Source organism: Serinus canaria, chromosome 23 (genome assembly GCF_022539315.1).
Source record: "Serinus canaria isolate serCan28SL12 chromosome 23, serCan2020, whole genome shotgun sequence".
NCBI lineage: Eukaryota > Metazoa > Chordata > Aves > Passeriformes > Fringillidae > Serinus > Serinus canaria.
Window position 1 is genome coordinate 682907 of NC_066336.1, and position 24732 is coordinate 707638.

The 24732-nt window shown below is 53.6% G+C and overlaps 1 protein-coding gene across 1 annotated transcript; it reads right to left on the minus strand.

Moving 5' to 3' along the window:
- Nucleotides 1–49: 49 nt before the first annotated feature.
- Nucleotides 50–23363, minus strand: MATN1 (matrilin 1). The gene is made up of 8 exons (XM_009097542.3): nucleotides 23276–23363; nucleotides 18725–19071; nucleotides 12491–12713; nucleotides 5978–6103; nucleotides 5329–5742; nucleotides 2406–2558; nucleotides 1848–1928; nucleotides 50–99 (listed from the first exon to the last, which is right to left on the minus strand). Exons 1-8 carry the CDS (start codon nucleotides 23361–23363, stop codon nucleotides 50–52), a joined length of 1482 nt encoding a protein of 493 aa, XP_009095790.2.
- Between the last annotated feature and the right edge of the window lie 1369 nt (nucleotides 23364–24732).

The window sequence follows — 24732 nt, forward strand, 5'->3', positions numbered from 1 at the left end:
CTGGTTCTGTTACTTTGGGAAGGAGGTGAAAAACTGCTGGGGTGGGGTTTTAGATGATCTTGTTCTCCAGGGCTTCGATTCTTTTGGCCACAGCTTCCAGTGAGGAGCAGTTAAGGAGGAAAACCAGCAATTTTTCTGGGAATGCTGGGAGGGAGACTTTTTATGTGGGCACAGAGAGATGGGCCAAGGTTTTAACTAACAGAGGAGAGATTTAGATGGGATTTTGGGAAGGAATTATTCCCTGGGAGGGTGGGGAGGGGCTGGGCTGGAATTGCCAGAGCAGCTGGGGCTGCCCCTGGATCCCTGGCAGTGCCCAAGGCCAGGCTGGACACTGGGGCTGGGAGCACCTGGCACAGTGGGAGGGGTCCCTGGCACAGGGGGAGGGGTCCCTGGCACAGTGGGAGGGGTCTCTGGCACAGGGGGAGGTGTCCCTGGCACAGTGGGAGAGGTCCCTGGCACAGGGGGAGGTGTCCCTGGCACAAGGGGAGGGGTCCCTGGCACAGTGGGAGGGGTCCCTGGCACAGTGGGAGGGGTCCCTGGTACAGTGAGAGGGGTCCCTGGCACAGGGGGAGGGGTCCCTGGCACAAGGGGAAGGGTCCCTGGCACAAGGGGAGGGGTCCCTGCCGTGGCAGGGTTGGGATGGGAGGAATTTTAAGGTCCCTTCCAGCCAAAGCAGTCAGTAATTGCTCAGCCCCAGGCTGGCAGCACAGGTGAGGAGGGCAGCAGGAGCCGAGGGGATCTGTGCCCATCCCCTCTGGTGCTCCCAGAGCTCACTGCAGGAAGGAGCTGCCTGTGCTCACACATCCTCCCACTGCCACGGGCTCGCTCCCAGAGGAGGAGGGAAAGGAGGGGCTGACAGAGCCCCTGACCCTGAGGAGAGGAGCAAGAGCTTTTCCTGGCGTGCCAGAGCAATTTTCTGCTCTTCTCACTAATTCCTGTGGATGGTGTGCCTGGGAGAGCCACCCACCAGTGGGAGCTGTGACTTCCCACGACCTCTGCTCCACACAGGTCACAGATCTCACCCAGTTTGGCTCCGGGAGGAGGAACAGAACAGTGCCACAGCAGGGCCTGAAATGTGTGAAGAAATCAGAATGTTCCTTTTAAAATTAGATCCCGTCCTGATCCTCAGTGGTGAGACATCTCCCCTGCCCTTGTGAGCAACCCTGAGGCTCCATGAATTCTGTTTTTCAGAAGTTTTAATCCTTCTCACGATTTTTTTTTTGTGGATTTTTTTCTCTTTCTGCCACTTAGGGAAAAGCCCAGCATGGCAGAAAGAAAAGCCCAGCATGGCATCAGTCCCACGGGTGGGTTCTGATGGGATCCAACTCACCCGGCTGGAGATGCTTCCAGGGAACAGTTCCATCAGGATTTATCTCCCAGCACTGAGTTTTGGCCAGCTGGGGGAACCTGGGGTGGGTGGATGTGTCCACCTGGATTATCCACACCACCCTCCTGCAGTCTGAGGTGTTGTGATGTCCCTCTGTCCCTGCAGTCCATGAGCAATTCGGGCAGTGTTGGATGTTTGCTCTGCAGGAGCTCTCTGCCTCCTATTCCAGCTGCCTCAGGACCTATCTCCCCATAACCCCAGAATCCCAGAGCTTGGAAAAGCTTGGAAAAGCTTGGAAAAGCTTGGAAAAGCCCTCCATCCCAGGGCTATCAAGTCCAACTTTCCACCAACCCCCACCTTGTCCCCAGCCTGGAGCTCGGAGTGCCCCATTTGACCCCCCAGGTGCCTCATTCCCGAGCCCCAGCCCGAGTGCCTCCCCCAGGAACAGACCCTCCCCATGGAAGCTCCCTCTGGATTCCCATCCCAACCCACCCAATCCTGGCCAGATCCCAAAGGATATGTTTCTGCTGCAAGGAATTGATGAGCTCTTCTACTTTGGTTTGGAACTTCACGATGGATTTGCACTCACACGGATCTTCCTCTGTGGGTCACAACAGCAAGAGGATGAGTGGCACAAAAAAATTGATTTAACCAAAACCCCTGAGGCCAGTGAAACAGCACAATCCTGATTTTCTGTGTCAGAAAGGAAGGGAATCCTTATTTCTCTGCCAGGGAAGGAAATCAAACTATAATTATTTCAAATTATCTATTGATCTCTTCTGGCTTTAACCTCAGATGAATGGAGAGTGTCATATTTTCCTGTTATTCCAGTTTCTCCAATGCCATTTTCATCCCTCTACTCCATCCCAATCCCCCCTCACCAACACAGACTGAAGACCTGCAGCTTCTCCGAGGGCATTTTCATCTCTCCACTCCGGCCTTCAAACACTGGGATGAAACCCCTCCATGCCAGTCCCCTCTCACCAGCACAGATCTTCACCTGGTGGTTTCTGGAGGGGCATTTCCCCCCTCTGCTCCACCCTTCAGATGCTGTGCCTGAACCCCAGTCCCCTCTCACCAACACAGATCTTCATCTGCAGCTTCTTCCCGATCTTGCTGATGGTCCTGAAGTCGGCAGTGTAGAAATAATGCTCAGCCACGGGCTCTGAGGCGATCTCCCGCAGCTCGTCCTCCACGGCATTGCCCACTCCCACGGCAAACATGCGAAATCCTGCCAGAACGGGATCCTGTCAGGGCCACGGAGTTGGCACGGGGCCACCCTGCCAGGCTGGACATCCCCTGAGCCCCCAGACAGCTCCAGACCCTCACTGAGAATCACCCCCTCCACCCCCACTATTCCAGACTCCTTGCAGCCAGGTCAAACAGGCCAAGAATAATTTTACAGGCAGAGATTTTATTAAAATTTACCAGACCATGGGCACTGTGGCCACGAGAACAAGGTTTTGGAGATGCTCCTTTCAGCCAGGTCAAACAGGCCAAGAATAATTTTACAGGCAGAGATTTTATTAAAATTTACCAGACCATGGGCACTGTGGCCACGAGAACAAGGTTTTGGAGATGCTCCTTTCAGCCAGGTCAAACAGGGGCCAAAATATTTTTGCAGGCAGAGTTTAACCAGAATTTCCCAGCCAATGACGACGAGAGCAAGGTTTTGGAGATGCAATAAAGGACAGGTGATGATAACACCATCCCACTGATATGGAAGTGATAATGTAGCAAAAGAGGACTCTGGGAGTTTCCAGAACAGGCTCAGCCACTGCTAATCAACCCCTGTTAACGAGCCCCTGAGTGGCAAGGTCCCCCTGCAGCAGAGACCTGGGGTCAGCAGAACTGAGCTGAGTCTCTGCCTAAAATTGCAGCCCCCGCTGGGAGTTCAGAACTTGTCCTGCTCTGTCAGGAGATTGATCTGCTTTAAACCTGTTTCTATTGAACTGAAATGCAATTTTCCCATTTTGGGAGGTATTAATTTGCCCTGATTTGAAATACTTGTCTCTACTTGTCCATGCCCAGGCACTGGAAACGCTTCCCTGCTCCCCTTTGTGCCTTTCTTTCTCTGGATATATCCAATATGTGTTGTTTTTCCAAGGCTCAGCTCACTGAACAATTTTGCAGTCTCACTTTAAGCACTTGTTTATCCCACAGCAATAAGCCATGGACAGGTAAGAGATTTCCTTGCAGGGACAAAAGAGGAGAGAGAGACAAGGCACAAAGTTTTATCACCGGGGAGGAATAAATTCTATAAATACACTTTATAAGAACCTTTTGTTTTGTAAGAGCTGAACAGCCCCAGAAGATGTCAGAGTGCTTTGTAAACATTGGTTTTCAACGAGCTCCCTGACCTTTCTGCTCATGTGCTGGCCCCGAGTCCCATCTAGTGGTGGAGAGTGAAGTTAAGAGGAAGGGAAGGATTCGGCAATTCCTGACTGAATTCCCAGGGGCTGGATCCATTTAGCACAGGGGTGTCAGAGACTGGGAATGTGCTCAGCGGGTCAGCAGAGGGGCAGCTCTCAAGGCATTAATATTTCAGGCACAGGAATCCATCAGTGTGTGGCCTCTGAGTGTTTTCCCTACAAAAGCAGCTGAGGAAATTCCTTATTAATGTGCCTGGGGTTTCTCCTTAACCCATGTCTGGGCTTTGTTTATCATTTTATTGCTTTTTCTTTGCCTTTTCCAGGCCTTGAGGCTGATGCAGCCAAGCCACACTTGGCCCTACAAATCCTGGGGTTCGTTGTCTTTGCCCCCTGTGCCTCTGGTGCTGGGCTGGGCTTCCTGACCAGCCCCAGACAAATCCCAGAGTGGATAAGGCTTGGCTTGGGAGGGACCTTAAAGCTCCTCTTGCTCCACCATCTTCCACCATCCCAGGTTGCTCCGAGCCCTGTCCAGCCCTAAAGGTGCTGAAACCTCCTAATTCGAAATTCCCCCTGCAGCTTCCTTCCACATTCCTGTGGAGCAATTAGACCTGGGTGCATCCCATTCCAGGGATAAAACTGCACCCTGCCCATCCCATTCCAGGGGTGGAATTCCACCCTGCCCATCCCATTCCAGGGGTGGAATTCCACCCTGCCCATCCCATTCCAGGGGTAAAACTGCACCCTGCCCATCCCATTCCAGGGGTAAAACTGCACCCTGCCCATCCCATTCCAGGGGTAAAAACTGCACCCTGCCCATCCCATTCCAGGGGTAAAACTGCACCCTGCCCATCCCATTCCAGGGGTGGAACTGCACCCTGCCCATCCCATTCCAGGGGTAAAACTGCACCCTGCCCATCCCATTCCAGGGGTAAAACTGCACCCTGCCCATCCCATTCCAGGGGTGGAACTGCACCCTGCCCATCCCATTCCAGGGGTGGAACTGCACCCTGCCCATCCTATTCCAGGGGATGGAACTGCACCCTGCCCATCCTATTCCAGGGGATGGAACTGCACCCTGCCCATCCCATTCCAGGGGGTAAAACTGCACCCTGCCCATCCTATTCCAGGGGATGGAACTGCACCCTGTCCATCCCATTCCAGGGGTAAAACTGCACCCTGCCCATCCCATTCCAGGGGGTGGAACTGCACCCTGCCCATCCCATTCCAGGGGGTAAAACTGCACCCTGCCCATCCTATTCCAGGGGATGGAACTGCACCCTGTCCATCCCATTCCAGGGGTAAAACTGCACCCTGCCCATCCCATTCCAGGGGGTGGAACTCCACCCCGTCCATCCCATCCCAAGGGGATGTCATCCTGTCCATCCCAAACTCCACCCTGGCCTGCAGAAACTCCTCCAAAGACAGAGAGGGGAACTAAAACCAGCTCTTGGCAAACCAGGGTGCACCTGACGCCCAGACTGAGGTGTTCCAAGCTCTCTGTGAGCAAGGATAGTCAGGGAATATCTCCCCAGAATTACTCAGTCTAACCTGTGCATATCCCGAGGGACAGATCCAGGGTCCTGCCTGGGCCAAGGGAGAGGGAAGCCCCGGGGAGTTGAGGAGCCCTACCTGAGTCCTTGGCTTTCTTGGCAGCATCTGAGATATAATCCTGTGAGCGCCCATCGGTGAAGACAATCCCCACCTTGGGGACCCCGGGCCGGGCTCCGTTGATGACGGAGAAGGAGCTGTCAACGAGGTACTTCAGAGCCTGGCCTGTCATGGTCCCCTTCTCCATGTAGGACATTTTCTTCACGGCTGCTTTGATGTCCTTCTTGCTCTTGAACTGCCCCAGGGGGAACTCCTGCCGGACGGAGCTGGAATACTGCACCAGCCCCACCTGGGCCTGTTTGTCCGACACCTCCAGAGAATCCACAATTTGGTTGATGAATTTCTTCACCAGCTCAAAGTTCTCAGGCCTCACACTCTTGGAGCCATCGATGAGGAACACAAGATCCAGAGCAGAGCCCAGGCCACCATTGCAAGCTGAGGGAAAACACGAGAAGAGGGCAGAAGAAAACAGCAGCAAAGACCTCAATAAATAATGTAGGAAAATAGAACCCTAACACCATTTATTGCTGAGAAAATGGGGTTAATCAATGAAAACCCAACAGGAGAGCACAGAAATGTTTTGAAAGTGATTCTTTCAAAAGCAGGATTTCCCTTTCTGCCTTCCCAGGGCAGAACATCCCGGTGCTGTCACCACCGTCCCCTCACGTACCTGTGCAGGTCCTGCCGTCGCTGTTGAGGCTGAAGCCGTCCCTGCAGGCACACCTGTAGGTCCCCGGGGTGCTGACACACACCTGCTCGCAGTCGTGGTCCCCCGTGGCACACAGGTCAGACACCACTGCAAGGAGAGGAGGGGGTGGCTTCCAGCAGGGGCCAGCCCAGGGCCTCCCCACCCAGACCCAGCTCTGCACAGCCCCACATTGGCCCCACAATTAAATCTGCTTTGCAGGGGGACAGAGCTTCCTGAGCCTGGACAGTGCTGCAGCAGCGTCTGGGGTTGGAAACGGGGCTGGGTGTGTTCTGTCCCCCCCTGTCAGAGCTGGGCAGCTCTCTGCTGTGCCTGGGGCAGGTTTCTTTCTCTCTGCCACAGCCAACCCTCCCTCCAGGAGATCTCTGCTGTCCATGGCCACTGAGTGTCCCTGCAGGGCTGATCCAATTCCAGCATCCCATGGGGAGATGCTGCGCCCAGGGGAGGAGCCAAGCATTCCTGCCTGGATCCAATCTGCCCTGGAACAGCCCAGCAGCCTTTGCCCCCTGCATTCCCAGAGGAGCAGCTTTCTGCTGCCCTGCATTCCCAGAGGGAGAGCAGGCCCATCTCCAGCAGCCCTGGAGCTGCAGAGGAAAACTCCCCCCTTGTGCAGGATCCCTGCTCCAGCAGAGCCACAGCTGGCACTGCAGGAGGGCTGAGCCCCCCTGGCATGGGACTGTGCCCCCACCCTGAGCCACAGCGTGCCAGGGCCTGCTCTCACTCTGCCAGGGCTTGGTTGCACTCTTGCATTTGGATTTTTCATTTCCCAGTACAGAACTGTTATTCCCATTCCCATATCTTTGCCTGAGAGCCCCTTCATTTCAGAATTACAGTAATTAAGAGGGAGGGGGTTTGCATTTTCCATTTCAGGGGAGGCTCCTGCCCTCCTCAGCAGACACCTGGCTGTTCAAACCAGGACAGGCATAAAGACAAGGAAGAAATTCCCACAAGTCTCCCTGCTCCAAGGCACAGCCAGGACTGGAAATCCTCCCCCTCCTGAGGACAAACCCAGCTGGGTGTGGGGCAAATCGCAGCACACCTCCCTCTGCAAAGCTTTGGGGTGAGATTTGGGTCCCAACTGCCCCTTGGGCTGGCCAGCAGGACAGCTGCAATTTTTGCAGCTCTGCAGTACAGTCCTGAGCAGGGAGCTCAGCTGCCCTTCCTGGACAGCATTCCTGTGGGAACACACCTTGGATGCACTTCAGAGCTGTCCCTGCATGTGCAGCTCTCAGATCTCTGCTCCCCAAACCTTCCTGCTGCCCCTCCTGCCCTGGCTGTGGCTCCTGGGATGCTGAGCAAACAGAGCTGAGTGGCAGCACCGGGAGCCAGTGGCCCTGGGGGTGACAGCACTGTCACAGCCAGGGCAGCAAGGCTGGTAAACAACCTCCAGAGCAAACAGGGCTGGGGAGGCAAATTCAGCTACAAATGCCAGGGAAAAGTGTGTAGAAATCCAGGCCCTGGGCTGGAGTGAACAGATAGCAGGTGGAGCAGAGTCTTTCTGAGTTCAGGTTTGTTATTTTGAGCCATTTGTGTTCTGCTCTACTCATGTTTTGTACATTTTTTTTTTGCCTTTCCACTTCCCATGGCTGTGCCAGCACTGGTAGATTGTTCCAGCCCAGATCATTGGGAATTTTGGTGCCCCTGGAGCTGTGTGTAGTTCAGTGCTCTGGTTAATCTCACCACAGGCTGGAGCACCAAGGTTTCCCGTTTCCCCATGACTTTGCTGAGCACTGTGGGAAGCACTTTTCCCTGCTGTCTGTTGTGGTGTGAAGCTAAATCCTGTCCCTCAGCTGTGACTACTTCCTCCTTGCCTGCCCCCTGCCCTATTCCTGACTGCTGTCTGTCAAGTTCCACATTCCAGCAAGGGCATCGTGTGATTGGCAGAAGTTCCAAAGATGCTTCTCAGACCTGGGGTCATTGGCCTGTCCAGGTGTCACTGTCCCCTGAGACCCTCCCCTCCCACCTGGTTGGTGGCTCACCTGTCCTCTCCCTCCCACCTCCCTGTGAGATTAAAAGGCGTTGAAGCCATGTGGTCATGGTCTGTTGGAGCTGTTACTGAGATTCAGACCTGTACCACCCTGGAATAAACTCTGGATTTAACCCTGGGGCAGAACCCGCTCTCTTTCTCTTCACCATCACCTGAACCTTTTCCACTAGAGGTAAACTGAGTTTCTGCTTTGCTTGGGCTCATTCCGAGTGCCCAACTGCAACCTCCAGCCAGCCAAAGGTGTCTCTGAGGAGAAATATCCCCAGCAGTCACCTCTAGCTCAGTGCAATCAATACTGTCAGTCCCACAGATGCTGTGCCCGAGCAGGGGTCCGGGTTCATCTCTGGGGTGGTTTAGGGCAGCTGCATGTGCACAACACACTAACAGGGAGTTCAGCACTCCCCCAGGGCTGTCCTCTGCTCCCTGCAGCAATCCCGAGTGCTTCCCTCACCTCCCAGGGCTTTCCCGTGGGAAGAGCTTTGCCATCTGCACTGGGAGGCACAGACAGGATTTTCCCCCCAGCTTCAAACCACACAGGTGCCTGATCCCAGCGAAGCCCATACAAACTCCACAAATATTCATGGCCTGGATTCCACTCCTCACATTCTGTCTCTCTCCCTCCCTTTGTCTGAGGTGTTTGTGTCCCTCTCCCATGAGCTGCTGCTGCTGCAGTGACACCTGATAACGCCTGACTCATTCCATGCTATCACCTGAGGACAATCCTCAGCTCACTCTGTATCTGAAATTCTCCTCCTTTCCACAGAGGAGCCAATTTTCCATGACAAAAAGCTGCTCCCCTTCATCACTTGCAGCCTGGGAGCTGGACCAGGAGATTTTACACCTGTCAGAAACTTGGAGTTCTCCAGGCCCAGCCGAGTGTGTTTGGAGTTCCAGGTGGATCTCACCTTTCAGGAAGTGTTGCCACACATCTTTCCTTCCAGGGAGAGGCCCCTGGGCCTCTCCTGCTGACAGAAAATGGGGATTTATGGCCCATTCCTGCTGCCTTGGGGCACATTTGGAAGCAATGAAACATTCCCAGTCCTCCAGCAGCTCCTGTAGGAGCAAAGCTGCATTTGTAGGATAGTGTTTGTAGGGTGGTGTTTGCAGGATGGGGTTTGGAGGATGCTGTTTTTGTAGGATGGGGTTTGGAGGATGGTGATTTTATAGGATGCTGTTTGTAGGACACTGTTTGCAGGGTGCTGTTTGTAGGATGCTGTTTGTGGGGTGCTGTTTGTAAGGTGGTGTTTGGAGGATGCTGTTTTTATAGGATGGTGTTTGGAGGATGCTGTTTTTATAGGATGGTGTTTGGAGGATGCTATTTTTATAGGATGGTGTTTGTAGGATGCTGTTTGTGGGGTGCTATTTGGAGGATGCTGTTTTTACAGGATTTTTTTATTTTAGGATGGTGTTTTTGGGATGCTCGGGCTCCTTTGATGTGCTGTGCAGACAGGAATTAGATCCTGCTCCAGCCAGGAGAGATTCCTGCCCCACAAGGCTCCCAACCCCAAAAGCAGCATCAGTCAAAGGCAGCTCAGCCTCTGCGAGGAGCTGGGACCATCCCAGCTGAACTGGGAGTTCTGGAGGCAATGCTGGCGGGGGAAATGCAAAACAAATTCTCTCAACTGCCCCCAAAAGGGTGTGATTTCAGTGTGCTAAAAACCCTCTTTTCCAGGTTTTTTTCAGTGCCTCCAGGAGTGTGTGCATCGTGTTTACAAACTCTCCAGTGCCAGGGAAATCTGGAGATTTCCTTAACCAAAACTTGAAATCCCCTGAACAGAACCCTGCATCCCCTGAGACCCTCCCCTCCCACCTGGTTGGTGGCTCACCTGTCCTGCTCCCTCCCACCTCCCTGTGAGATTAAAAAGGCGTTGAAGCCATGTGGTTCATGGTCTGTTGGAGCTGTTACTGAGATCTCAGACCTGTACCACCCTGGAATAAACTCTGGATTTAACCCTGGGGCCAGAACCCGCTCTCTTCTCTTCACCATCACTGAACCTTTTCCACTAGAGGGTAAAACTGAGTTTCTGCTTTGCATGGGCTCATTCCGAGTGCCCAACTGCAACCGCCAGCCAGCCAAAGGTGGTCTCTGAGGAGAAATATCCCCAGCAGTCACCTACAGCTCCGTGCAATCAATACTGTCAGTCCCACAGATGCTGTGCCCGAGCAGGGGTCCGGGTTCATCTCTGGGGTGGTTTAGGGCAGCTGCATGTGCACAACACACTAACAGGGAGCTGAGCATTCCCCCAGGGCTGTCCTCTGCTCCCTGCAGCAATCCCGAGTGCTTCCCTCACCTCCCAGGGCTTTCCCGTGGGAAGAGCTTTGCCATCTGCACTGGGAGGCACAGACAGGATTTTCCCCCCAGCTTCAAACCACACAGGTGCCTGATCCCAGCGAAGCCCATACAAACTCCACAAATATTCATGGCCTGGATTCCACTCCTCACATTCTGTCTCTCTCCCTCCCTTTGTCTGAGGTGTTTGTGTCCCTCTCCCATGAGCTGCTGCTGCTGCAGTGACACCTGATAACGCCTGACTCATTCCTGCTATCACCTGAGGACAATCCTCAGCTCACTCTGTATCTGAAATTCTCCTCCTTTCCACAGAGGAGCCAATTTTCCATGACAAAAAGCTGCTCCCCTTCATCACTTGCAGCCTGGGAGCTGGACCAGGAGATTTTACACCTGTCAGAAACTTGGAGTTCTCCAGGCCCAGCCGAGTGTGTTTGGAGTTCCAGGTGGATCTCACCTTTCAGGAAGTGTTGCCACACATCTTCCTTCCAGGGAGAGGCCCCTGGGCCTCTCCTGCTGACAGAAAATGGGGATTTATGGCCCATTCCTGCTGCCTTGGGGCACATTTGGAAGCAATAAAACATTCCCAGTCCTCCAGCAGCTCCTGTAGGAGCAAAGCTGCATTTGTAGGATAGTGTTTGTAGGGTGGTGTTTGCAGGATGGGGTTTGGAGGATGCTGTTTTTGTAGGATGGGGTTTGGAGGATGGTGATTTTATAGGATGCTGTTTGTAGGACACTGTTTGCAGGGTGCTGTTGTAGGATGCTGTTTGTGGGGTGCTGTTTGTAAGGTGGTGTTTGGAGGATGCTGTTTTTATAGGATGGTGTTTGGAGGATGCTGTTTTTATAGGATGGTGTTTGGAGGATGCTGTTTTTATAGGATGGTGTTTGTAGGATGCTGTTTGTGGGGTGCTATTTGGAGGATGCTGTTTTTACAGGATTTTTTTATTTTAGGATGGTGTTTTTGGGATGCTCGGGCTCCTTTGATGTGCTGTGCAGACAGGAATTAGATCCTGCTCCAGCCAGGAGAGATTCCTGCCCCACAAGGCTCCCAACCCCAAAAGCAGCATCAGTCAAAGGCAGCTCAGCCTCTGCCAGGAGCTGGGACCATCCCAGCTGAACTGGGAGTTCTGGAGGCAATGCTGGCGGGGGAAATGCAAAACAAATTCTCTCAACTGCCCCAAAAGGGTGTGATTTCAGTGTGCTAAAACCCTCTTTTCCAGGTTTTTTTCAGTGCCTCCAGGAGTGTGTGCATCGTGTTTACAAACTCTCCAGTGCCAGGGAAATCTGGAGATTTCCTTAACCAAAACTTGAAATCCCCTGAACAGAACCCTGCAGTTCTGGAAAGGCAACTTCAAAGAGCCCCTGTGTCCCTCAGGGCTCTGATCCTGCAGGGCTTGGAGCAAGGAAGCAGAGGGGTGAAGGGTGGTCACAGGTACAGGTTCCATGGGAAAGGCTGGAGGAGATCTTTGGAAAAGGGTCTGGAGGGACAGGACACAGGGAATGGCTCCCACTGCCAGAGGACAGAGCTGGATGGGATACTGGGAAGGAATCCGTCCCTGTGAGGGTGGGCAGGTCCTGGCACAGGGTGAAGGCTCCAGGGAGAGCTGAGAGCCCCTGCAGGGCCTGAAGGGGCTCCAGGAGAGCTGCAGAGGGACTGGGGACAAGGATGGAGGGACAGGAGCCAGGGAATGGCTGCCAGTGCCAGAGGGCAGGGCTGGATGGGATCTTGGCAATTGGGAATTGTTCCCTGGCAGGGTGGGGAGGGGCTGGCTGGATTGCAGCTGGGATGCCCCGACCTCATGCCCAAGGCAGGCTGGACATGGGCTGGGAGCCCGCACGTGGGAGGGTCCCTGGACATGGGAGGGTCCTGCACATGGAGGGCCTGGCACAGTGGAGGGTCCTGGACAGGGGAGTGTCCTGCAAGGAGGGTCCCTGGCACAGTGGGAGGTCCTGGCACAGAGAGGGTCCCTGGCACAGGAGTTGTCCGAGACAAGGGGGGTCCCTGGCACAGTGGGAGGTGTCCCTGGCACAGTGGGAGGGGTCCCTGCCCATGGAAGGTGTGGGATGGGATAAGCTTTCTGCTCCCTTCCCACCTAAAGCATTCCAGGATTCTGTGCAGAGCTTTAAGGTCCTTCCCACCCAAACCATTCCCAGTTCCTGGCTGGCAGCCCTGCAGCCCTGGGCTGGGCACGCCAGGACTCACCACAGAAAGCCTCCTGGAACTTGTGGGTCAGCTTCTCGATGACGCTGTAGCTCTCCACGTAGTCCACGTGCTCGTCCAGGGGCTCGCTGGCCATCTGCCTCAGCGTGCCCATGTCCACCCTGCCCACGCCGATGGCGAAGATCTCGATGCCCGCGGCCCTGGCCCGGGCGGACACGTCCTGCACCCCGTCCTGGGGCCGGCCGTCGGTCACCACGATGGCCACCTGCAGCGGGGAGGGACGGCCTGCCTGGGCACTGCGATCCTCATCCACATTCCCAGAATTTTGGTGGGACAGGCCGCGGGAGGAGGGAAGGGTTTGCATTTCTAAAATTAAGGGAAAAGGGAATCCCACCAGCTTTTCCCATTCTTTGGACATCGCACCAGCCATGGTTTTTTGAGGTGGAATTAGCTTCTTTCTGAGCTGGAAAGTTAAACTGCCAAGGATTGATGGTTTCACAAAGGGAGAATTGCCAAGGATTGAATGGCTTCACCAAGGGACAACTGCCAGGGATCAATGGCTTCTCCAAGGGACAACTGCCAGGGATCAACGGCTTCTCCAAGGGACAACTGCCAAGGATGATGGCACCAAGGGACAGCTGCCAAGGATTGATGGTGGCACCAAGGGACAGCTGCCAAGGATTGATGGCACCAAGGGACAGCTGCCAAGGATTGATGGTTTCACCAAGGGACAGCTGCCAAGGATTGATGGTTTCACCAAGGGACAACTGCCAGGGATCGATGGTCACCAAGGGACAGCTGCCAAGGATTGATGGTTTCACCAAGGGACAGCTGCCAAGGATTGATGGCTTCACCAAGGGACAACTGCCAAGGATTGATGGCACCAAGGGACAGCTGCCAAGGGATTGATGGTTTCACCAAGGACAGCTGCCAGGGATTGATGGTTCACCAAGGGACAACTGCCAGGATTGATGGTTCACCAAGGGACAGCTGCCAGGATTGATGGTTCTCAAGGGACAACTGCCAGGGATTGATGGTTTCACCAAGGGACAACTGCCAAGGATTGATGGCACCAAGGGACAACTGCCAAGGATTGATGGCTTCACCAAGGGACAACTGCCAAGGATTGATGGTTTCACCAAGGGACAACTGCCAGGGATTGATGGTTTCACCAAGGGACAACTGCCAAGGATTGATGGTTTCACCAAGGGACAACTGCCAGGGATTGATGGTTTCCAGGGACATGCAGGATGATGGTCACCAAGGGACACTGCCAAGGATTGATGGGTTCACCAAGGGACAGTGCAGGATGAGGTTCCCAAGGACAGCTGCCAGGATGAGGCTTCTCCAAGGGACAACGCCAGGATGAGGCTCCAAGGGACATGCCAGGATGATGCTTCTCCAAGGGACAACTGCCAAGGATTGATGGTTTCACCAAGGGACAAGCGGATGATGCCAAGGGACTGCCAAGGTTTCACCAAGGGACAACTGCCAAGGATTGATGGTTTCACCAAGGGACAGCTGCCAAGGATTGATGGTTTCACCAAGGGCCAACTGATGCACCCCCTCTAAGGAAACTAAAATAAGATTTATGTTGTTCATAGCCAAACTTGAGATCAAGCCAAACTAAAGATCTTCAGGGACACTCAGGACAAGCCCAGCTGGGTGTGGGGCTTCACAGCATCTCAGGAAAAGCCATGGAAACGTGAGATGAAGGCTTCATCCCATTTATAGGTGGAGGAGCTGAAGGATGGAACTGGAACCATCTCCAAGGGGAGAGAGGGGAAGAGGCCTGAGGTCACGCTGTGTGTCAGGGCCTGCCAGGATTTGTGATTCTCTGTTCCAAAATAAACAGCAGGGATTAAACCCCACCCCTGCTGGTGCCAGCATTAAACTGGCAGCTGGTTTAAGTGGGAACTGGATTTCAGCTTGGATTAAACAGTGCCCTGAACCAGCTAAAAGCCTCCCAGAGTCTTGCTCCTGGTTTGTCCCTTTTCCTCTTTATTTTTCTTCTGAAAGAGACTTTGTCACAAGACCTGAATTCTTGCTCTTTGCCAATTCTTCTGCCCCTGCCACTTTTCCTTACAACTGATTTATTGTGACACCACTGCCGACTCCAGAGGAATGGCTTGGGCTGGAATGCAGAATGGAGAAAGAGCTTCCCCTCTGTAAAAACCAGGGGAAAAATGAAAAATGTGGGGCTTTGCAACCTCATTTCAGCTGTTTATCTGCACTTTCTAAGGGCTGCACAATTAAAAATTCCCAGGAGCATAATAATTCCTCAACTGGTTCTTCCACAGGGGAAAAAATAAATTCAAGCCTTGCTCTTCTAGCCTAGCAAAGCAAAAAAAAAGGCAAAGCAGCACCTGTGTCAGGTGAGGGGGAATGGATGCCCAAGGAGCTGCGGGGTTTTCCTGGGGCGGGAGTGGATCCATCCCTGCAGTGGAGCCTTTTGCCAGGAGAGAGAGCCCTCGGCTCAGCCTCAGCTCCAGCCGGGCTCCTCCGCCTGAGCAGCGCCAGCAGCGCCGCCCGGGGCTGCCGAGGAGAGGAGACCTCAAAGCAGGGCTGGAAGGAACGAGGGAGCCATCAAATCGGGGATCAGAGGAGTCATCAAATCGGGGATCAGAGGAGATATCAAATCAGGGATCAGAGGAGAAATCAAATCAGGGATCAGAGGAGATATCAAATCGGGGATCAGAGGAGATATCAAATCGGGGATCAGAGGAGATATCACATCAGGGATCAGAGGAGATATCAAATCAGGGATCAGAGGAGATATCAAATCGGGGATCAGAGGAGAAATCAAATCGGGGATCAGAGGAGAAATCAAATCGGGGATCAGCGGAGAAATCAAATCGGGGATCAGAGGAGAAATCAAATCGGGGATCAGAGGAGATATCAAATCAGGGATCAGAGGAGATATCACATCAGGGATCGGAAGAGATATCACATCAGGGATCGGAGGAGATATCAAATCAGGGATCAGAGGAGATATCACATCAGGGATCAGAGGAGATATCACATCAGGGATCAGAGGAGGCATTATCAAATCAGGGAACAGAGGTGTTATCAAATCAGGGAACAGAGGTGTTATCAAAGCAGGGACCAAACCCTGCCAGCAGGTCCTGTCAGCAGCTGTGTGTCCTCCTGCAAGTTTCTTCCTAAATCAAGAAATTCTCCAGGTTTTATCAGCTCCTCTCCATCTTCAGCTAAGCCCAAGTCCAGCTAAACCCCAGACGGGGTGGGGCTGCAGCATCCACCCCTGGATGTGATGAGGAAGATCCTCATAATGCCTCTGTGTGGAAATCAGCCGTAAAGGACTCAAAATTCACATTGCTTTCTGCTCTGCTGTTGGAGAAGACAAAACTTTCTGGATACAGAGTCGGGATTGGGAATTAATCAGAGAGCCCATGGGGAAAGTGAATGTGACAGTGAGAGGAAGCCAGGGCACCTGTCTGTGACAGCCTGACAGAAAGAGTGTAAAAAATATCTCTTAATATCACATTTGGTTAACCCAGGCATCAGGAATTCCTGGTTTTTTCCTAGGATTCCTACCATAGATATTTTCCCTGCATCCAGCCTGAGTCAATGTGAAAAAATGTCCTTTTTTTACTCTTACTATTTTCAAACCTACCTCCAAATTACTTGCAGCCTGAGGACCTCGGAGTTTCCCTGTCATTGAAAAAGCTGAGTCCTGGTGTGTGCCTGGTTTGGGAAAGGCTTGGAGGGAAGGAGCAGCCTCTGGATCTTGGAGAGGCTGGCACTGCTCAGCCATGTGAGGGGAATTATGAAAAGGTGAAGCTTCTGCTGCCTCCCTGGATTTTGCCCTGCTCCTCAGTTTTACCCTGGGAAAACTCAGAAATTCTGCTTTTCAAGGTCAAACCTTTTGCTCATTTAACCAGCAGCTTTCCCTGTGAATTCCTGACATTCTGCATCCCTCATCCTTCTGTCAGACAGAAATCCCACGTGGTCTGATACAATTTATTCCTGGTTATCTTAGACACCCGAGGATTCCTTAGCATTCCCGAGCATTCCTGAGCATTCCCGGGTATCCCCAGCCCGGGCTGGCATTTCCCGGCGATCCCGCAGCTAACGAGGGAGTGACGGCTCATTATGCCCTGGGAATGTGATGTTCCAGCAGCGCTCCAAGGAGAATCGGGCAGAAAGCTGCATAAAGCCCTGGATTTGCTCAGCAATTTGCCAATTTATTTGTTGTTCTTCCCTAAAAAATAAGGTGGAAGTAATTGGGCTCCCCGCGGGTTTTGAGGAAGGTTTTGGGAGCAGGTTTTTCTCGGAGCTCCTCCAGAAACAAATTGTGCTTTTCCCTGCCCCGGGCTGACATTTGCTGCACAAAGCAAGAGCAAAGCACCGTGTGATGTTTTGGGATGTTGACAACCAGATTTGCACGAGGATTTGTTGGATTTCTGCTGTGGGAAGGAGCAAGGACCGTGTCTGGTGTTTCTGGAAGCTTCACCTCCCTAAATCCCTGTACAACCTGTTCCTCCTCCCAGGCAGGGGATGGGGTCACCCTGAGCAGAAGGCAAAAGCTGGCTGGACTTCAGGGCAGAGGGAAAAAGTGAAAAAATAACCAGGGACCCAAGAACACAAAGGGTTGTGGAGTTTTCCACTTTGCAGACATTGAAAGGCCACCTGAGCCTGGGCCTGGGCAGCCCTGCTGGAGCTCAGGCTCAGCTCCAGAGACCCCTTCCCACCTCCTTCTGAGATTCTGCCTCTTGGATCAGCTCTGGAGTGGAAGGGAAGAGGGAAATCAAGGAGTGATTTCCTTTTTTCCCCCTTTATTTTAATGCCTCAGACACATCATTCCAAAGCTCACTGCTCCCAGCTCTTCCAGCTGTCCAGGAAAGCTGTCAGGGAGACCCTGGAAATCCAGGACAGTTTGTTCCACACAGCCAGAGGTGACAGGGAACAGCAGGGCCTGGGGGAGCTGCCTGGCAGCAGGAGAAGAGTGCACGAGGAGAGGGATGTTGAGCGGTGCGGAAGAGATTCCAGAGGTGAGGATGCAGCACTTTCATGGACAGCTCAGTGGAGAGGTCTCTCCAATCTGCAGGAGTGGCCAACTCTGTGTGCAATTGTCAGAGTGCATTTAGAACAAAAACTGAGACTAAGCCTGACTAAGTTATAATGAGTTTTGTGTTTTCTTTCACTAAGCCCCAAAGATGAGCTTCTTTTTCAAGAAGAATTGAGAAGTTTGAACCTCCCAGAGATTTTTCAAGAACTGAGAGATTTGAAGCTCCCACAAGTTTTACAGAACTGAAAGGTTTGGACTTCCCAGAAGATTCCAAGAAGAGTTGAGAGGTTTGAACCTCTCAGAGGATTCCAAGAATTGAGAAGTTTCAACCTCCCGGAGGTTTGCAAGCAGAATTGAGAGGTTTGGACCTCTTGGAGGTTTCCAAGGATTGAGAGATTGGAACCTCCCAGAGAGGTCTTCAAGAATTGAGAGGTTTGAACTTCCCAGAGGTTTCCAAGCAGAATTGAGAGGTCTGAACCTCCCAGATGTTTCCAAGAAGAGTTGAGATGTTTGAACTTCCCGGAGGTTTCCAAGAAGAATTGAGAGGTCTGAACCTCCCAGATGTTTCCAAGAAGAGTTGAGATGTTTGAACCTCTCAGAGGTTTCCAAGAATTGAGGGATTTGCACCTCCCAGAGGTTTCCAAGAAGAATTGAGAGGTGTGAACTTCCTGGAGGTTTTCAAACCTCCCCTTTGCCCCTCCCAGAGGTTTTCCACCTGTGACAATCAATCCCAGGTGTCCACACACAACCAAAGCCCAGAAAAAAATCACCTTTCTGCTTTTCCCAACCACCCCATGACAAGTCCCAGGCGAGGAGCTGGAGGAGCTGTTGCAGTGAGTTATTCTAATATTCAAATAAGAATAGCAAAATTATGTATTAGACGTAGTTATGCTAAGGATTGTAACCCAAGTAGGCCCTTGGCACAATGTATGTGAACTAAAACCAGTGTTGCAAGAAATCAGTAGAGCATGGTTATCTAAAGAATGTGCAGTAGAGGGAGAAATTGTCATCTACATGATGTATGTCCCTAAGGAATGTTCTGTTAGAGATACAATGTAACCGTTAGTCAAGGGAAAGCTTAGAGAAGTATAAAAATCTTGTAAGTTTGTTGGGAAGCGGGGACTCTGATTTTGGGACGTTAGTCCTCAGAGACCCCAGGCCCCTCAATAAAGCACCGCATGAAACAACTTTGTTGTTTTGTGTTTTACTCTCTTTGGATACGGGCAGCAGAGCCAGCCCCTTTTTACCTTTTTGAAGTCGGGCGCGCTGCCCCTGGCACCCTCGGTGGCGCTGAAGGCGCGGCTGATGGCAAACTGGATGGCCAGGCCGGTCATGGTGCCCGTGGAGAGGGGCTGGATCCTGCGCACGGCCTGCAGCAGCCCCGCCTTGCTCTGCGGGCCCTGCAGGGACAGCTCGCTGCGCACGGCGCTGGCGTAGTTGATGACACCCACGCGGGTGGCGTTGGGGCCCACGTCCAGCGCCTCGATCACGCGCGACACGAACACCTTGATCTTCTCGAACTCGTGCGGCCGCACGCTGCGCGAGCTGTCGATGATGAACACCAGGTCCGTGGGTTTGGTCCTGCACAGGGAGCCTGGGGACGGCAGGGACAGAGGGAAAGAAGGGAAAGTGTCACAGGAAAAGTGCTCTGGGAGGGGAGATGGGTGCTGGTAAAGCAGCAGTGGGCGGAGAGGAGCTGCAGGTTTTGGTCCTTTCTCTGTTTCACAGCTTTAGCTGAATATTTTAAATGTTCCTAATGCTTTTCTAGGGAAGCACCTTTAGGAAAGCAGAGTTCCTGGGGGGGTGACATGGACTTGAGGTGAGCAGCATGTCCCTTGTCACCCCAGGACAAGGGTGTCCCTTGTCTCTGTGGAAATCTCATCCTCCTAGGGCAGCACAGAGAGGAGGAGGGAGGGATAAATGTGTGCAGTGCCAGCACAGAGAGAGGGAGGGAGGGAAAAACAGAGGGAGGAAGGAAGTGGCGGAAGGAAGTGGCGGAAGGAAGTGGCGGAAGGAAGTGGCGGAAGGAAGTGGCGGAAGGAAGGAAGGAAGTGGCGGAAGGAAGGAAGTGGCGGAAGGAAGGAAGTGGCGGAAGGAAGGAAGTGGCGGAAGGAAGTGGCGGAAGGAAGTGGCGGAAGGAAGGAAGGAAGTGGCGGAAGGAAGGAAGTGGCGGAAGGAAGGAAGGAAGGAAGTGGCGGAAGGAAGTGGCAAGGAAGGAAGGAAGGAAGGAAGGAAGGAAGGAAGGAAGGAAGGAAGGAAGGAAGGAAGGAAGGAAGGAAGGAAGGAAGGAAGGAAGGAGAGGAAGGAAGGAAGGAAGGAAGGAAGGAAGGAAGGAAGGAAGGAAGGAAGGAAGGAAGGAAGGAGGAGGAAGGAAGGAAGGAAGGCAGGAAGGAAGGAAGGAATGAAGGAAGGAAGGAAGGAAGGAAGGACAGGAAGGAAGGAAGGAAGGAAGGAAGGAAGGAAGGATGGAAGGACAGGAAGGAAGGAAGGAAGGAGGAAGGAAGGAAGGAAGGAAGGACGGAAGGAAGGAAGGAAGGAAGGAAGGAAGGACGGAAGGACGGGAAGGAAGGAAGGAAGGAAGGAAGGAAGGAAGTGGTGAAAGGAAGGAAGGAAGGAAGTGGCGGAAGGAAGTGGCGGAAGGAAGGAAGCTCTGGACTGAAATCTGAGCTTCATTTTGGCATCCAAAAAAAGGCTGGAAAGGGATTGGAAAGCGATTACTGCACCTCAGACCTGGATAACCAATCCCCATGGGTATCAGTTAATGGGAATGGGACCAGAACCAGGCACACGACTCAGCAATCAGCTGGGATTGGGAACAACATTCCCGGGTTAAGGGTTAACATTCCCAGCACAACAGGAGCCAGACCCCGTTCCCCAGTGATGGCACCCTTAATAAACCGCAGTAACAGCACAGAGCTGGGTCACATCTGTCAGGGGGAAACAACAGAGAAACCTGGAACCCATAACTGATAATTAATACTAGATAATTAATCTCTACAGCCTCATGAATACCCACAGTGAAAAGGAGAGGCTATCAGGAGGCATCAGCAATGCAACAAACTGAATAAATTGTTATTATTATTTTAATTTTTCACTTTCATGCCATTTTCCATCTTCATTTTCAGCTGTGGCAAGACACAAAAAAAAGACTGTGTTTTTTTATGATTTCCTAAATGAATGGCCCATTTTCCCCTGCAGGTCTATGGCATCCTGTTCTTTTTAATTTTTTTCTTCTCATTTAGCCTGTCTCTGTCAAGTGCTCTGTTAATATTTGATTTCTGCAGGGCCCAGGGAGTTCCTGTCATAAAGGAGATTTCTGTGGACAGATTTTTAAATGGGAGCTTTCGGGCCAACAAATCTGCTCTAAATGATGGCATAAATATTACAGCTGGTCCTCAGTGTGAGATCTAATGGGGCTTTCAGTCTTTGAGGCAGATAAAAATAAATACTCTGTGATGGGTCTGCAAAGGCAATAATCAGGTTTGTTTCCTGAGAGGCATCAAGGCTGAATCGGCTCCAGAAAGGTCTGGGAAGGTGGGAGCAAAGCAGGCAGCGGTCACTTTGTCAGGAGCTCTAATTCCCGCTACAATCCAATCTAACATTTTCCTGTATGGATGAATTTCATTTTCCCCCCATAATTCATTGCACAGGAAGGAAAACTCCCAGGGAAGTCCATCTGCAGCACTGGAAATCCCTGTTCCAGGGGTGCCCAGTTTACAGGTGAGAAATGAAGGTCCAGGGAAAGGCTCAATTAATTCCTCCAGAAATAAACCACAAATCCCCCCTTGTGCTGATGAATCATCCCTGGATTTAGTGACAAACCAAGCAGGAAAAGTTACTTTATTTCCCTAAGAACAGCTGGAGCCAACAGAAATTTTGAACAGCTGGAGACAACAGAAATTTATCTATTTTATTTATTTCTGCTCTGTGATTTGGCCCTAAATAACATTTTCAAGCTCTTTTTATGAGAGCAGAGTTTATTTCAGAGAAGGGAAGAGTAAAGGGATATCAGGTGGGAGATTTTGGGGATTTCAGCCACAGTCAGGATCTGCAGGACAGGCCCATTGTCTCCAGGAGGTGACAGTCACTTGCTCTGATTGACACCTCGACTCAGCATAGTTTAGTTCAAACTCCAATTAAACCAGAAATAAAATCTTACTCTATATTTACAAATATCCACACTAGGAATCATTCAGGAATAGCTGAATTTATGCCCTGACTTGGCAGAAAATTCCTCTCAGGGCATCTTTGCCGTATCCATTAAAGCCCTGGGAGAACAGTGCAGTAACCCAGCACTAAAAGGGATTATTTATTTTACAGAGCTGACTGCTCACAGCAGGGCTCAGCTCAGTCACTGCTCTGTTTCTCTTTGCACAGCAAGGAGAACCCTCCTTTCCCAAATTCCTGAGGAGAAAGGGCTCAGTTTATCTGAAAGCCCCCCTCCCTCAGCCCCAGGTGCCTCTGCAGGGACTGTCACACCTGCACAGCTCAGGCTGCCCATGGCTGTGGGTGAGCCATCCTCATCACACTGTCCAAACATTTTAAATTCCCACAAGTCTGGCCTTGCAGCCAAGTCTGCCTCTCCTGCAATGATTTCTGGAGAAATCCAGAAATCCCTGAGCTGCCTGGAGCATGGGGAAGAGCAGAGATGCTCCTGAGGACCAGACCCTCCCTTCCCTGCATATCCAACCCTGCCCTGGGTGTCCATCCCGGCCCTGGGTGGGTGTCCATCCCTGCCCTGGGTGTCCATCCCTTCTCTGGGTATGCAATCCTGCCCTGGGTGTACATCCCTGCTCCAGGTGTCCATCCCTGCTCCAGGTGTCCATCCCTGCTCCAGGTGTCCATCACTGCCCTGGGTGTCCATCCCTGCTCCAGGTGTCCAGCCCTTCCCTGCATGTCCATCCCTGCTCCAGGTGTCCATCCCTGCCCCGGGTATCCATCCCTGCCCCGGGTGTCCATCCCTGCTCCAGGTGTCCATCCCTGCCCCGGGTGTCCATCCCTGCTCCAGGTGTCTGTCCCTGCTCCGGGTGTCCATCCCTTCCCTGGGTGTTCATCCCTGCCCCGGGTGTCCATCCCTGCCCTGGGTGTCCATCCCTGCTCCAGGTGTCCATCCCTGCCCTGGGTGGGTGTCCATCCCTGCCCTGCGTGTCCATCCCTGCCCCGGGTGTCCATCTCTGCCCTGGGTGTCCATCCCTGCCCCGGGTGTCCATCTCTGCCCTGGGTGTCCATCCCTGCCCTGCGTGTCCATCCCTGCTCCAGGTGTCCATCTCTGCCCTGGGTGTCCATCCCTTCCCTGGGTGTCCATCCCTGCCCCGGGTGTCCAGCCCTTGCTGGCACTCATTCCAGGCTGGGGTTTGGAGCCCGTGCAAGCTGCAGAGCAGGCAGCTCACCTGCTCCTGGCTGCCCACCTGGGAAGCCAAACAGAGCAGGATTTCGCTCAGGATCAGATGAAGGAAATCCAAGGAAAGTGCCGTTCCCAGCAACCCGACCCAGCCCTCCTGCTCGGGAGGTGATGCCAGTGCCCAGCCAGTTCCTGCTCCACTTGTGGAGCTGGAGAGGGGAGGGAAGGCAGAGCCCTTGTCCCACCTGGGCCTCCTCCAGCGCCAAGGGGTGACCCGGACCACCCGTGCTGTCCCCACAGGAGCCATCCCAGCCCCAGGTCCCCCTGCCTTGGGGGCACACCGGACACAGCTCCCGCACTTCCCTGGCTGTTGCTGGGCATTCCCTCCCCTTCCCCGTCCCCGGCGGCACAGAGGGACCCGCAGCCCCCCAGCCCCCGGTCCCCGGTCCCCACTCACCGCGGGGCTGAGGCGGGGCCCCGCAGGCGCCCGGGCTGTGCAGGAGCAGCAGCAGCGAGAGCAGCAGGGCACAGCAAATCCTGGCCATGGCTGAGCAGGGCTGGGAGTGCGGGGCAGAGCGCTGGCCCCGAGTATTAACCTGCCCTTCTGCGGAGGCTCCGAGCCAGCCCCTGACACGGCGGGGCCGGGGGGGCAGCGAGGGGAGAGGGGCAGGAAGAAGGAGCAGGAGGAGATGCTGCTCCAGGGTGGGGAGGGGGCGATGCCCAGCCCTGCCCTGCCCCCGGGGCCCCCAGCCCCCCACAATGGCCCCATTGCTGCCGAGGGCACGGGGAGCTCTGGGGAGCGGGGGAAGGTGGGGAATGCGGGGCTGGAACAGTGGCACCACTGAGAGCAGCCCTGGGTGGGGCTGTCCGCCCGCAGGGCTGGGGGGACAGCGGGGGGACAGCGCCGGCGGCACACCGTCCCCTCCGCTGTGCCAAGGGCAGGAGGGCATCCTGCGGCACCAGGGGCTTTGCTCAGGGCAGCAGCCCGAGCAAAGCCCCTGAGAGGGCGCAGGAGGGCTGGGGGTGCCAGGCTCGTGTCACACGGGTCCCCTCTCAGTCCCCGCTGTGCCAAGGGCAGGGCTGGAGATCCCTTTGGGATCCCTGCCTTGGGGGAAGGCTCGGAGCAGCAGCGGAGAGAGGCACAGCAAAGCAGAGGGCTGGAGGTGCCAGGCTCGTGTCCTCCCTGCTGCAGAGCCCCGGGAGGGGACAGCGCCAGCGTCACACGGGTCCCCTCTCAGTCCCACCTGTGCCAAGCCCGGGACAGCATCCTGTGGGACCAGGGGCTTTGCTGCCCTCGGAGCAGCAGAGGAGAGGCTCAGGAAGGCAGAGGAGGTTTGGGAGCACGGTGACAATCCGCGGTGCAGAAGAATTTTCCTGCAGGGAACAGACGCTGCTCTGTGTGGCTGAGCCCCTGTGAGCAGAGAGGGCTCCAGAGCCCACAGCAGATAAACAGGAGAGGCTGGGGACGGACAGACAGACAGACAGCTGCGGGCTTTGACTGAGCTGGCAGTGCAGCGTTCAGCTCCGCACACACGAGGGAGATGCAGCTCCTGACAAACCCAACAGTCTCAATCAGCCTCCAGGGCTGAGAGTGCTGCAAATGAGGTGAAATTTCCTTTGTGGAGCAGCAGCAGGGAGATTTGGGAGCGGGGGAAGAGCGGTTTAATGATGGATTTGTCACAAAGCAGTGCACCTTTTCCTGGTTTTTTAAGGACTGTTTTACACTGCTGTCACTTGATTAAAGCCCTGCTCCTCGCATGGATTGGGCTCTGCTCACCTTTTCCAGCAGCACATCCTTGGATCCCTCATCCATTTAATCTGCATTGTGGGAGTGCAGGGCCATGCAAAGTACCTTTAACTCAAAGCACACTTTCTCTTCCCTTATCCAGAGTCGTTCTTCCAAAAGCTCTTCAG

What these genes read in the sequence shown, in the direction of transcription:
- MATN1 (XM_009097542.3), bottom strand. Translation starts at nt 23,363, where the DNA reads ATGGCCAGGATTTGCTGTGCCCTGCTGCTCTCGCTGCTGCTGCTCCTG. An exon ending in GCGCGCCCGACTTCAAAAAG is followed by an intron (nt 12,714 to 18,724) that starts GTAAAAAGGGGC and finishes TCCCCGCTGCAG; the next exon opens with GTGGCCATCGTGGTGACCGA. An exon ending in CAATTCCTTGCAGCAGAAAC is followed by an intron (nt 100 to 1,847) that starts ATATCCTTTGGG and finishes ACTGCTCCTCAC; the next exon opens with TGGAAGCTGTGGCCAAAAGA.